The sequence below is a fragment of the Penicillium hordei genome (assembly GCF_028827395.1).
Source record: "Penicillium hordei strain IBT 12815 chromosome Unknown utg000006l_segment0_segment0, whole genome shotgun sequence".
Taxonomy (NCBI): Eukaryota; Fungi; Ascomycota; class Eurotiomycetes; order Eurotiales; family Aspergillaceae; genus Penicillium; species Penicillium hordei.
Genome location: NW_026623147.1, coordinates 3,230,958 through 3,244,426, shown reverse-complemented (window position 1 = coordinate 3,244,426; position 13,469 = coordinate 3,230,958). Strand labels below are relative to the sequence as shown.

General features: G+C 48.0%; 6 protein-coding genes across 6 annotated transcripts; 3 read left to right on the top strand and 3 right to left on the bottom strand.

Moving 5' to 3' along the window:
* Nucleotides 1–425: 425 nt before the first annotated feature.
* N7537_011855 (uncharacterized protein) lies at nucleotides 426–1,232 on the bottom strand (the record flags this gene model as incomplete). The annotated part of the gene is made up of 2 exons (XM_056902909.1): nucleotides 426–800; nucleotides 861–1,232. 2 exons carry the CDS (start codon nucleotides 1,230–1,232, stop codon nucleotides 426–428), a joined length of 747 nt encoding a protein of 248 aa, XP_056748196.1.
* A 947-nt stretch (nucleotides 1,233–2,179) lies between these two features.
* On the bottom strand, nucleotides 2,180–2,990 carry N7537_011854 (uncharacterized protein; the record flags this gene model as incomplete). Its single annotated transcript, XM_056902908.1, has 2 exons — nucleotides 2,180–2,565; nucleotides 2,687–2,990. The coding sequence occupies 2 exons, from the start codon at nucleotides 2,988–2,990 to the stop codon at nucleotides 2,180–2,182; spliced, it is 690 nt and encodes a 229-aa protein (XP_056748195.1).
* Nucleotides 2,991–3,567: 577 nt separating this feature from the next.
* On the bottom strand, nucleotides 3,568–6,265 carry N7537_011853 (beta-mannosidase; the record flags this gene model as incomplete). Its single annotated transcript, XM_056902907.1, has 3 exons — nucleotides 3,568–4,643; nucleotides 4,696–6,077; nucleotides 6,135–6,265. 3 exons carry the CDS (start codon nucleotides 6,263–6,265, stop codon nucleotides 3,568–3,570), a joined length of 2,589 nt encoding a protein of 862 aa, XP_056748194.1.
* A 379-nt stretch (nucleotides 6,266–6,644) lies between these two features.
* On the top strand, nucleotides 6,645–8,256 carry N7537_011852 (FMN-dependent alpha-hydroxy acid dehydrogenase family protein; the record flags this gene model as incomplete). Its single annotated transcript, XM_056902906.1, has 5 exons — nucleotides 6,645–6,675; nucleotides 6,722–6,780; nucleotides 6,830–7,982; nucleotides 8,041–8,114; nucleotides 8,170–8,256. 5 exons carry the CDS (start codon nucleotides 6,645–6,647, stop codon nucleotides 8,254–8,256), a joined length of 1,404 nt encoding a protein of 467 aa, XP_056748193.1.
* Nucleotides 8,257–8,834: 578 nt separating this feature from the next.
* N7537_011851 (sugar porter family MFS transporter) lies at nucleotides 8,835–10,718 on the top strand (the record flags this gene model as incomplete). The annotated part of the gene is made up of 6 exons (XM_056902905.1): nucleotides 8,835–9,003; nucleotides 9,060–9,172; nucleotides 9,226–9,644; nucleotides 9,729–9,974; nucleotides 10,028–10,463; nucleotides 10,518–10,718. 6 exons carry the CDS (start codon nucleotides 8,835–8,837, stop codon nucleotides 10,716–10,718), a joined length of 1,584 nt encoding a protein of 527 aa, XP_056748192.1.
* Nucleotides 10,719–11,052: 334 nt separating this feature from the next.
* On the top strand, nucleotides 11,053–13,199 carry N7537_011850 (Zn(II)2Cys6 transcription factor; the record flags this gene model as incomplete). Its single annotated transcript, XM_056902904.1, has 2 exons — nucleotides 11,053–11,261; nucleotides 11,339–13,199. The coding sequence occupies 2 exons, from the start codon at nucleotides 11,053–11,055 to the stop codon at nucleotides 13,197–13,199; spliced, it is 2,070 nt and encodes a 689-aa protein (XP_056748191.1).
* Nucleotides 13,200–13,469: the final 270 nt, after the last annotated feature.

The window sequence follows — 13,469 nt, the reverse complement described above, 5'->3', positions numbered from 1 at the left end:
CACGTATGTACGATATGTATAAGTATCACAGTAATAGTTATAAATGTTCCCGTGAAGAACACTGCTATCTGAAGTGAATTTAGCAATTCAAGTTGGCTAAGTGCCTCTGCTCTATATTTCTTGATCGGCGTGTCAGTACCAAAGGTACTTCCTCTGAATCACCAATATTCAAAATGCAAGGGCCGGGTAGACGAACTATACATCTGAAGAAACTTTTTTTTCCTAATTCCTTCTAGAATTTTTTCCTGTCCTTTCTAGTCAATCCTCTTCGATTCACTCGGCAAAGCGTCAAATGCTGCACTATGAACAAAGGGCATAGATCTCGGATAGTGGACTAAATACTCGGGCCGGAGGTTGGAGAGAAGACCTCTTTCTTTACAATACAACACTTTCCCTTTATCGCTGCCTTTTATTCCGAAGCTCATCTATGCCATGCCGCCATTCACACGTAGGATTTGTCCTGAGACCCAGGCACTCGCCGAGGAGCTTAAATATGCCATGGTCTCCGCCATTTCTTGAGGTGTACCCAAGCGTCCATTGGGGATAAGACCCTTGATGGCGTTCGACGCAGGCTCTGAGCTGCCTGGCGTGGACAACTCGGTGTCGGTCGGACCTGGAGCGATTGCGTTGACGGTGATTTCCTTTGGGCCCAGGTCCTTAGTCAGAACGCGAATCATCTGCTCGATAGCACCCTTTGCGGTCAAGTAAAGAAGGTAGGGAGGGCTAACTGTAGAGACGTGGCAGAGGGCGGAGGAAATTAGGATGACTCGGGCTCCCGGGTGGAGGTGAGGGGCCGCTTTCTACATTGACTATTAGCAAGACTTCCTTTATCATCCGAATTCTGCATCTTTGTGACCTACCTGAATCAAAAAGTATGGCCCCTTTACATTTACATCCATACAGTCGTTAAAGTCTTGCTCCGAGGTGCTCACAAGGTCTCGGATGGGTAAGTAACCGGTGTTGGAAATGACAATATCAATTTGACCGAACACCTCCACCGTACGACGGATCAGCTCTTCGCTGTCGGCCACGCTGCTCGCATTGCCCTTGACAGCCAGAGCGTTTAGCTCTCCGATTTCGTCCACCATCTCCTGGGCGCCTTTGTCATTGGAAGGGTGCTGGATAACCACCTTGGCACCATCACGCGCAAGTCGAAGAGCTGTCGCTTTGCCAATACCCTTCGAGCCACCAGTTATTATGGCAACCTTGCCAGCGAGAGCGAGAGTAGCCATAACTTTGCTGTTAACGGAGGTGAATGAACTTAGGTCTCAAGACAGGTGAACAGAAAGTTATTTTGAGTGATAGATTTGCAGGAATTGAGAAGATAATGCTTCCTAGGGTTCCTCGATCAGGATGAGAGTCTTGATATACCCCCTCCGCATTATTCCACCGCAACTTTAAACGAAGAACATGTTACCCTACTCTGTGTAATAGCGAAGGTGTATAGCGGTGTATAAGAGCGTAAGGCAAGGCGGCTATACATATTTGTAGGCAACTAATGACACGATGAATATATCCCCCCTTGCTGATATTACGTACGCACAGGGGTACAACGATGTACTGTAGTGTCCCCTGCCATACTCAGTTGGTAAACTTGCAGAAGTTACAGTGAATTTATAAATTTCTCCCCTCGTCGCTAAAATATTTATGACACATTCTCCAGCGTTCCCGACCAGACACATCTACAAGTTTTGAACACTCAAAATATATATCTAGCTATTATAATAGGTACCCCGAGGTACGCTACTATTATACGTATAAAGCGAATACGTCCTTAGGCACCGCAACAATTTGTCGCAAAGTCTCTAATTGTTCTCTAGCTTCATTGGTCGTTATAATAACCGGACCGCAGGCAATACACCTCACGTCCTGTCCGAAGGACTCATTTATAGATATATTTATCTATATATAAGACTAGTCGGCCACGTATGTGGCCTGTCCTTAATTACATGCGACTTGAAAATAATTTAATTTATTGTGCCTAAGGTGATATAAAGAAGAGCGGCATGTATCTTTTAAGAGTCGGGGTAAATTACAGTGATCTCATCTCTCAATCACTGTTCTCTCGTTGGGTGCTATTTTACAGAAGCTAAACCTGCACTAGATATTATCTGTTTATCAGAGGGGGGATGGTATATATAAAACTCCAGATCGACTGCCACATCTTTCGCGATGGGGGCTACCGCAGTAGAATGCATTGAACTGCATTCGCAAACAACGCCTTCGCATAGCCATAATGAAACCACGCAATATGTTCCGCCACAAATAATGGTTGGTTTTCTTGAGGATTACAACGGAAATGCTGTAGCTCGAACTGCACCAGGGGCTCAGCGTTTATACGCGGCGATCGAGTGATTTGGAAACGGTGGCAGCCTGCAAACCTGAACTCGTCCGAGCCAAACCCATAATCCACGTAACTGGCCCGCTGGTCCGATGATTCCGATACTATTTGCTTGTCCATCACTTTGAATGACCCGAAAAGGGAGCTGCCGACAGGGAGAAGGTGACGGCTCGGAAGTTCGGAAAGATTCCAGATCTGGGATGCATGTGGATCTCCTTGGAAACCTATATTGACGATTTCAGCAGATGAAACCTCTGAGTACAATGTCCCACAACACCTTTGTCCACAGATCTATGAAGGTTCTTCAAGATGCACGTAGGGATTGTCTCCTAGAAAGTTGCTCACCCGTATACCGCGCTGGAAACAAATTCCAGCCCCCCATTCGTAGGATAGACCTCTCGAACCCAAAGACGAAGCCACCGAAGAACCCATAAGTGAATAACGCCAATGCTTCCTCGTCGCTTAGCCCGGCAATCGCAGACTCTGGAAATACCTGAGTGATATTATCCGTGGCCGTTACATGATGGCGAGGATTAACAAAGTGGAAGGCAGATGAAACCAGAAACTCCGGGCGCACAGGCAAAGTAAATTGAGACTGGCGGAGTGATTGGAAGAAGGAAAGACGCGGAAGCCGCCATTGGGAGGACATGGTCAGAGCTAAAAATGAGTTGTAAAAACAATTTGGGCTTTCCTTTTATCTGGGACAAGATGATTTATCATGGATTGCCCCCATCTATCATGACTCACCGACAGTACGAGCCGTGGAGCCCTGGAGGTCCCGAGGTCAGTGTAAATAGGCGAAAAGACGAAAGGAATGCCAGATTTAGTGTAGTTAACTTTCGGTGGGCTCCTACAGTACATACTAGTGGTTCGATCCGCACGCTAGACATGAACGACCTTGGAAGAAGCCGAAGCGGCCCGGCAACTGCGCGGGAAATATCGGCTCGCATATTATTTTCATTAGTCATCCTCACACCCCTCCAGGGCATCAGCTCTACATTACCTCCATCTGTAGTTATTGTGAGCTGTTTCCGGTCATATACAGGGATTGTATAAGTTATGCCTCAGCATGCGGGGAAGACTCTTTGCTGAGTCGATGGAATCAAATTGGCATTTGACCCCACAGACATAATTTAGTGAATATATGTGCATTATAGTTACGAAATGAGGGTTGGAAAAAGAATTGTAAAAGGCCATAAATATCGAAAGTGAACTCGCAATATTGCTTATAGTTTAGGATCTCTTCCCACCCGGAGTGGCTTTGCACCAACATATGTCCATGGGAGTTCCGTGGTTGCTGCACCTTTGCCACTTAAAGTAATTATTTTCTTCTCCCCAGGTATAAGATCAAATCCATTGTCGCTCAGCTTTAAGCCTTCCCTCTCCTCAAACACGAACCCTTTGACTGGAAGGTCCGCCGAGATAGTGATCTCTTCTTGGGATGGAGAGCCTTCAACCCTGACATTCCGGTTCGAAAAGTCCAGATACTTCAAAGGCTGCGGCCAGGCAGTATCAGCTGCCTCAACCAGACCCTCAATATATAACTCTGCATGAATAATGAATGGATCCAGGTTATTGTAGTCCGCACTCCCACAAGTCATGGAAACATTCACGCGTTGCTTTTCAAGGACCTCTGTTGTGGAATTTGGGGTTGCTAGTGCTGTGATATTGATAGTGTCACTGACCAGCTTACCCGACCTGATGGAGATAAATCTGACTTTGACCTCAACTTCAACTGCCTCTTGACGACTACTCGCAATCCACAGGTCGAACTCACATGAGTTGGTAGACATTGGATCGGCATGACCTGAAGTCCACACCGGGCAGCTACGAGATACACCCACATCAAGTGGCCTCAAAGCTCGACATATGGCGTAGAACGCAGGCTTCTTAACCAAGTAGTAATCGACAATTGCCCAAGAAACAGTTGGCCAACAATCGTTCAGCTGCCACACGAGTACACCGCCACATCTTCGAGCTCCCGGTTGTCCCCAACTCCGTCTCCAGGCCTTGTATGCATAGCGCATCGTTTCAGCTTGGAGGATCTGAGTGATGTGGGTGAAGGATGGGAGATCAGATGGCACAATGAAGTTCTCTGAAACATAGGTCATCAAGCGGCGCTCATGATCACCAGCTTTATTTCTGAAGTCCATCATCATTGAGCCAGGGTGCTGTTGCTGTGGGTCGGTGATGACTCGGCGAAGGGACTCGAGGTGAGGGTAGGCTTCCATTCCGAACTCGCTCACGAAACGCCCGCCAAGCTCCGCACAGTCTTGATATCTGCTCATCTGGCCATGCCAGACTATGTTTTGTTAGAATGTTACCGTGAAATCGAATGGTGTGAGAGAACTCACTATTCCATTGATGAATATCGCCCACAGTTGGGTCAGTTGTGTGTTTGCCATCGCCCCAAGGGCTTCCAGGGTGATAGATGCTAGACGGGTCCTCTTCTTGCATCCATTTTGGCAGCAAATGCTCATATATATACCTTGCCGGAAAGGTCGACTGTCGCCACGACTCCGGGTCGGTGTCGTCCTGATTATACTCAAGCTTATACCTCTCCTGGACCTGATAGTCCTCGTTGTTTCCGGCCCAGATTACCACGCATGGGTGGGATCTCAGCCGCCTAATATTTTGTCGTACTTCTTCCTCAATGGATTTAAGGAAGGACGGGTAGACCGGGTAACTGGCGCAGACGAAGGCAAAGTCATGCCAGACCAGAATTCCCAACGTATCGCATGCTTCCATGAAGGCATCATCCTCATAGATTCCACCACCCCACACGCGAATCATTATTTGATTGGACTCTACCATGAGTTTCATCCAGTCGAGATAACGATCTTTGGATACTTGGGCAAGATAACTGTCGGGAGGGATCCAGCAGGACCCGCCAGCAAATATATCGACACCATTGATGCGGAAGTAGAAAGACTTCCCGAACTCGTCTTTTTCCTGCACTAGTTGACACCGCCGGAACCCAACAAGTTTGGTCTGCTCGTCTAGTCTGGTATCCCCTCGGATGAGCCAAGCTGACAGTCGGTAGCGGAACTGCGATCCGTAACCGTGGGGGTACCACAGAGAGGGAGAAACAAGCTTCACAGCGGCCTTTACCAACCCATCAGCTCCAATGCCGCATTTCTGCTCGAAAACTGCCTCGTCTGCGTTAAATAGCGACAAAAGGACAGTATCGCCCTCCTTTGCACCCGCCCCCACTCGCGCGTATAGGGTTCCAGAGCAAGATTTGTTGTCTGCAGATATTTCGTATTGTATCCATACATCGTCGATCCTGGCAGTGTACTGCTCAAGTACAACCGGGCGCCAAGGTCCCGCAGTCATCAAGATAGGACCCCAGTCCCAGCCCCAGTTATACTGCGCTTTACGTACAGGGATGCGGCTTGCTTCTGTCTGGCGGACATGAAAGACGTGCTCTGGATGCTGATCGGCCAGCTCTCGCCCACGGAGTAGCGCGGATTGAAACACAACCTGGAGTTCATTCTCTTGGCTCGACCGAAGAAGCTTGGAGATATTCACCCTATGTGAAGTATGCATGTTCTCCGACTCTAAAATTATGGTTCCATTTAGAGTCACGGTAGCAAAGGTATCTAGCCCGAGGAATACCAAGTCCGTTTTAATATCTTCGTAAGACGGTACAGTGAACTCGGTGCGGTAAACCCAGTCCTTCTCTGCGATCCATTGTACCGCAAGTTCATTAGCATCCATGAATGGATCGGGAATCCTAAATATCCATTAGCATTAGAAGACATTGACATATTGCCCAGTGGGCAGTGCTTACTTTTTGTTTGCAATGAGATCAATGTGGACTTGGCTAGGAACGTTTTCCACGGGAATCCAACACTCATCAGAAATGTCATCCGCCTGCTTCATAGACCAACCGGTCTTCAACTCTCGCGTGGACTTTTGCATGATGTCAATAAATGTGAGCTTTGCACAATGAGGTCTGAATTCACGTTAGAAGGTCAGCCGTTTTATCCCTGATGTCGGGATCAACTGAGAAAGGTACGGTATTTTGAACCCTCGGTCACTTTCAAGGTGCGGACCCCTTTGGAAAATGGACGTTCGACTAGGTGTTTCAGCGCTCTCTGGTGTAAACCAATGTGAATGTCTTTATTCCCGCAGTCCAGAAATGGCACGGGAATTTCAAACCCCGTACAGCACGGAGAGCACGGAATGTGGGGAAGAGCGGACGGATCTTCACGAATCTTCCCCAATGTCACGAAAGAGTGAGAAAAAGACATAGAAAGGAGTGTCTCCCCCAATTGCAATAGAGAATAACAGAACCATTATGTCTGGAATTACGTTATCATTGTCGGATAGTAAGTCTCGCGGAAATACATTTGGGCAGGTTGCTAACCACATCAGTACAAACCCATCGAGCTGAAGGCGATTGCTGGATCGCGATCCACGGCAATGTCTACGATGTAGGCTCTCAGTTCCCCCTACAAATAAAAATTCCGCTCACAGCTCCAGGTTAGCAGGTTCTTGAACAGCCATCCCGGGGGAAAGGCAATCCTTCTCCAACATGCTGGCACCGATGCGACCCGTGCTTTTCAAGATGTCCATCCAGCTGAGATACTTGATGAGTATTTGGCTTCGGATCAATTATTGGGTCGGTTGGAGCCGGCATCCCAAAATCTCAGGGACGACGGACAGCCCGAGCATATTCCCTCTCTTCCAATGGGTACGATCTTGAGCATCGCAGAGATGGAAAGTCTAGCTTTAAAGCGTCTCAGCCCCAAAGCACTTGCATACTACGCGTCCGGTACAGATGACGAGATCACAAAACTCGCAAATGGAGCCATTTTCAAATCTGTTCTCCTTCGACCGAGGGTTTTCGTTGATTGCACGGACTGCTCGCTGTCTACCACTATCCTAGGAAACAAGGTCGGGCTGCCAATATTCATTTCACCAGCAGCCATGGCAAAGTTGGCAAACCCATCAGGCGAAATGGGGATAGCTGCTGCTTGTTCCAAATTCAACGCTCTCCAGATCATAAGCAAGAATGCATCTGTATCTGTGGCTGATATCGTGCAAGCAGGTCCTAATGCGGTTTTTGCCTGGCAGCTTTATGTTCTCAAAGATATCAAGGCCACAGAACGGACTTTGGCTCAGATAAAGGCCATCCCACAAATTAAATTCATTGTCTTGACACTTGATGCTCCATTTCCAGGAAAGCGCGAGGCCGATGAGCGTTACAAGGCGGAGGAGGTTGCCGGAGGAGGGGTTTCGCAAGTCTGGGGGACGGAGTCGGCTCTCACCTGGCGCAAAACTTTGACATGGCTCTCCGCTCATACCGACCTTCCGATTGTCCTTAAGGGTATCCAGACGCATGAGGATGCGTACGCGGCAACCATGTTCCAGGCTGTTAAGGGCATCGTTATCTCCAACCACGGTGGAAGGGCATTGGACACAGCCAATACGCCCATGCAAGTTCTGTTGGAAATCAGGAAATTTTGCCCGCAAGTCTTTGATCGGGTAGAAGTCCTTATTGATGGCGGCATCAAGAGGGGAACCGATGTCGTCAAGGCGCTGGCTTTGGGTGCAAAGGGCGTTGGGCTTGGCCGAGCTGCACTCTATGGTCTAGCCGTGGGTGGAGAGGAAGGTGTTCACAGATCGCTACAGAGTTCGTGTTCTTCTATCTATCGAGTATCATATTCATTGTACTAATATGTCAATCATAGTTCTCGCAGACGAGGCCGCGACAGCTATGAGACTCGTCGGTGTCAGCGGTGTGAGTGATCTTCGGCCACAACATGTAAGTTCCATCGTCCGCATTGAAAAGGGCCAACAACTGATTGGAAAATTGATAGGTAAACACTTCTATCTTAAATGCTCAGCTTTATGACGGGCCCTCCGGCTTAGACGCGGTGGAAAATAAGTTAATGGCCAAATTATAGACTGAATCATAACTATTGCTTCCTATAAAACTTCGTTTTATGAACCATATCCTAGAATTAATGAGTACTATATCCTCATCATGAGATTCGATAGTATAGCGAGTGAAGAAAGTTTGCTTAAGACCGAAACGCATTCACCTCCCAATGTTTTGTCCAGATCAGGATCTCAACCCACGATCAATGTTACCCCCACTCCAACCGCACAAATTGTCTAACCCCAGACACTTTCTATCTCGTTTTTGTCATTCGGGTCTGGGCTTAGTCTTGTGGGGGCGATATTTCCGGGGCAATAACGAAGATTTGAATATCCGTGCGACGAATTCGGCCTAGTCTTTGAGGAAAAACTGGGGCCCCATGACTCCCCGTGGGGATTGCATGAAGTCTAATAGACATGCATCTTCCAGGCATGGGTCTTTTTATAAAAGCCCTTTGACAGCCTGCATTGTCGCAAAAAGCATCTCGAGCATTGTCATCGCGGTTTCTTTGGAGCTCCGTGTCAACTAGAGATCTATTCTTAATTCTTTTGAAACCTTTTCATATTTTTGGGATAATCCAGGGCGAGGTCTCTTATCGCCATTATGAACAAAACAATGGAAGACCCTACCCTGAAGGAGGTAGAAAATATGGAGGAGGTCATTGAAACGTATGCGACCATCATGGCGACGCACAAACCGAATCCCCGAGGTCCAGGCTACATCAAATTGTATATCCTATCGGCGGTTGTGTTCTTATGTTCAACTATGAACGGTGAGCTCCCTAAGCCTGATGGCTATATTGAGTTTTGGCTTCCTAACACCATATAGGATTTGACAGTTCATTGATGGGATCTATCAACGCGCTTCCGAACTACATCAGTTACTTTGGCTTGCCAGAGAATGGCAATGCCAGTACTGGCATTGTCTTTGCTATCTTCCAGGTAAAATAGATACTGGCTCTGTGATTCCGCGCTATACTAATTTCTTTTATCAGGTCGGTCAAATGTGCGGTGCACTATTCATCTGGATGGCCGACTGGTATGGACGAACATGGCACATCTTCTTCGGCTGCTTGGGTGTCTGCGTCGGCACCATTGTAACAGCTTTTGCATCAAATCTCCCAACTTTCATTGCAGGAAGATTTATTCTGTCCTTCTTCGCAACATGCGCACATACTGCTGCTCCCCTTTATCTAGTCGAACTTGCTCCACCAGCGTATCGGGGAACCATTGCAGGGATGTATAACACATTTTATAATGTGGGCTCTGTGTTTTCAACATCAGCTGTGTATGCATGCCACAAATACCTTGCCGACCAGGGTAACTTGGATTGGCGGATTCCCCTTTGGCTTCAGATAGTGTGTCCAGGGCTTGTGTGTCTTGTTATCAAATTCTACCCCGAGTCCCCGCGATGGTAAGTCAATATTTCACTGTTCGCTCGTTGGTTTATCTCATTTGCTGAAACGGTGTGCCAATGCTAACCTCACCCTTGCTCAAGGCTTATGTCCAAGGATCGGCACGACGAGGCGAAGGCTATCATCGCTACCTATCACACAAATGGTGATGCTGACCACCCACTCGTGGCACTCCAGATGGGAGAAATTCTCGCAACTGTCGATGTCGACCATCAAGCTACCTGGAAAGACCTGTTCGATCTCCGGGTGCTTGTTGAGTCTCGTTCGAGTCGGTATAGGCTCATGCTTAACATTGCTTTCTCTTGGTTTGGCCAATTCAGCGGAAACAAGTATGTTAAATGTGCTGGGTACTGGCGATTTGGGTAACTGACGATATCTCTAGCATCGTATCCTATTACCTGCCTATCATGCTCAGTGGCATTGGCATCACAGACACTAACATGAAATTGATTCTCAATATCGTGTATGCGGTCGTTGGTTGGGTGTCTTCCATCTGCGGTTCCCGTCTACATGATGTTGTAGGACGTCGCAAGATGCTCATTACCAGCACAGCTGGTATGGCAATTTGTTTGTCCATCGTGGCAGCCTGTTCCGCCGGCTACACTAAGTATGGTAACACAACCGCATCGACCGTTAGTATTGTCTTCATCTTCCTTTTTGGTGCAACATTTGCTTGCGGTTATACCCCAATGCAACCTATCTATCCTGCTGAAGTCGTGAGTAACAAAATGCGAGCCAAGGGCATGGGTACCTTCAAGTTGACAGCCGGGGCCGCCGGGTTTCTCAATACCTTCGTTGGACCCATTGCGCTATCAAATGTAAGAAAAATCTTCGGACTCTTATGTCTTTTACACTGCTAATCTATTCTCTAGATTGGGTACTGGTTCTACGTGTTCTTTGTATTTTGGGATACTTTTGAGATGACCTTTATGTACTTCTTTTTTGTCGAGACCAAGGGATTCACGCTCGAGGAGCTGGACGCCATATTTGAGGCAAAGAACCCACGAAAGGCCAGTGTTAAGGCTGCGAAGGCCAGAAAGCGAATTATTGTGGCTGGAAGTAGTGAAGTATGACTGCGGGCGTGCTGTATATATATATCTTAAGCGAGGTTTTTCTTTCAAAATGTATTGTGCCTAAATTTAGGTGAGCGTGGGTACGATTTTAAAGGAGACTTCCTTATGATTTAAAAGTATATGAGTTATTGAATTGACCAAAATTTATCGGAAGTGGTAACTAGGTTGTTTGAAGCTGCAGGGGCACAATTTTAGATCAACCCCGCCCCCGGAAAAACCACTGCCCCCAATTACGCTCTTCAAAACTCGGCGTCTTCTCCGCATCGCCCTAATGCTCGTCTCTTATGAGCGAATATCATGACAACTCTAACAGAATGGGATCACTTGTTCCATCATGTTCCACACGTTTGAAATCCGAGACCCCGGTGAACCTGCGACACCAAGACTCCAACCAGCACGCAAAGTGAACAAGTCATGTTCAGAATGCACGCGCCGAAAAGTGAAATGCGACGGGGGAAATCCTTGTACGAGTTGCCAGTACTATCAGATTTCCGAAGCCTGCGCCTATAGACAACGAACTAGACGTCAGGCAGCGAGCAGGAGGTGAGTGAATTCAATCCCTGTAAAGGGCCTGGATTCCATAAATCATGTCGCTAATATATGCACTTCGCTTTGTATAGCACCCTTGAGAAAACCACAGCAACCCTGCGTCGTCAGGCTGGAGTTCTCCGACTACTCTTTCCTAATTGCTCTCTAGACGAATTGGTTGAAAAGGACCGATCGGAGCTCATCCTTCTCCTGTCGCACGAATCAACAGAAAACGGACCCTCAGAGGTCTATAGCGAAGCGCCCCCGGTCGCCATATCACCCATTATTTCCAGCCACATTGAAGATTCTCACGACTCGCCAGAGGAGTCCGATAGGGGGGAATCGGGAGAGGAAAGGTGCTGGGACGAGTCGGCGCAAAACCCCGCCACGATGGGAGCCAGCGATGATATAAATGCAATCAGTTTGGCGAGCGACCGGCATCGCCGCTCGTATCTGGGCATATGCTCTGTAAGTGCTGTTCTCCGGGCATTGTTTCGGCTTTGCCCTGCCGCGAAAAACCGGATTGTGGAACAGTCCAAGACTTGGCCCGAAGTCCAACAAGAAGTCAATCGGCCGTCTGCTTTGAATTCGCATCTCGGTCTTCCAGTGCCATCTGATTCCCTGCGAGAACAACGCTATATCGGATTTTACTTCGAAAATGTTCATGCCATCACACCTTTCTTGCATGAGGAATCTTTCAGGGCGACCTTCGCTGCTGGCAATCGACAAACCCCCGCGTGGTTGGGTCTCTACAACATGGTGCTCACAGTAGGGTCTATTGCCTCTGGGAGTGACACTGCTCACATATACTATTATAATCGGGCTCGGTCCTACCTTGACCTGGACTCACTTGGATCTGGTAACTTGGAGACTTTGCAGGCCCTGTGTCTGCTGGGCGGGTACTATCTCCATTATCGAAATTCTCCTAATATGGCATATGCGATCCTCGGTGCCGCCCAACGCTTAGCCATAGCATTGGGGTTACACCGAGAGTCCCCAACTCGTGTCGATCATCAAGATCCGGATATTGGCCAACGCCACGCCGTCCGGCTCGAAAATAGACGGCGTACTTGGTGGAGTCTGTACTGCCTTGACACTTGGGCCAGTATGACCCTGGGTCGCCCGACGTGTGGACGCTGGGATAGTAGCACCATGAATACATTATTGCCCACTGCTCTTTATCCCGACGACCATTTTGCAGCCTCCTTGAGAGCTAGTACCCAGTTCTGTCACATCAGCAACCGTCTCCAGCATCGTTTCGCACAATCAACCAGGATCAACATATCCGAAGCCCAAAGCCTTGATCACGAACTTCAGGAGTGGTACAGGACACTGTCTCCTATCCTTAAAGAGACCATGAATTCCCCGCCTCGTATCACCGTAGCGCGCGAGTTTATACGAAACAGGTACCACAACGTACGCCTAATGCTATCTCGGTGCTTCCTTTTATACAAAGCGTATGGAGACTCCGAAAAGCACAGCATCGGGCAAGCAGAAGAGCAGATGGCTGACCTCTGCCGCGCTATCGCCGCGGAGGCTATCGACGCGATTGCGCTACACTGGGTTCCTAATCGAACGCAAGTCTGGAATTCTGCTTGGTATCTGTTCCAAGCTTGCATGGTTCCGCTCCTCTCCATCGCCATGGCTGCATCCTTCAACCTTGGAGCAGTTGGTTCTGACAACGTCATATCTTGGCACTCGAGCTTAAACAAAGCGCTTGAGATCTTTGCGGAGATGAAACCATGGATGCGGGCTTCTGACCGCGCCCCAGATATTGTGACTGCCTTATTCCAAGCCATTTCTCAAGGTGCTGAGGGTACTGAACGTACGCCATCGGTGATTGACGGAGGGTCTCATCTGTTCGGTTGGGCAGATGAACTTTTGACGGATATGGACTGGAGCATGCTTTTCAATGATGAGAACGTATCGCCAGGTTTATTTTCATTAACCTAATCTCCGTCTAAACCAAATCGTTTCAAAATCACATTATCGCCATGCTCCTAAAAGGTAACCATCGAAGACTACCCCCCTTTTTAACACTAGTTGATAACATAATGAAGCGACTCTTTCCGGCGGGCATCTTGTCCCCGCCCTACTGCAATAGTAGGAGACATATATAATTCAAGATAACTATATTTTAGACTCGTGCGTTGAGTCCATACAGAATATGCCAAATCATATATTCACCTAATCATTACCAGTTGCATAGCTTAATCCCTATGC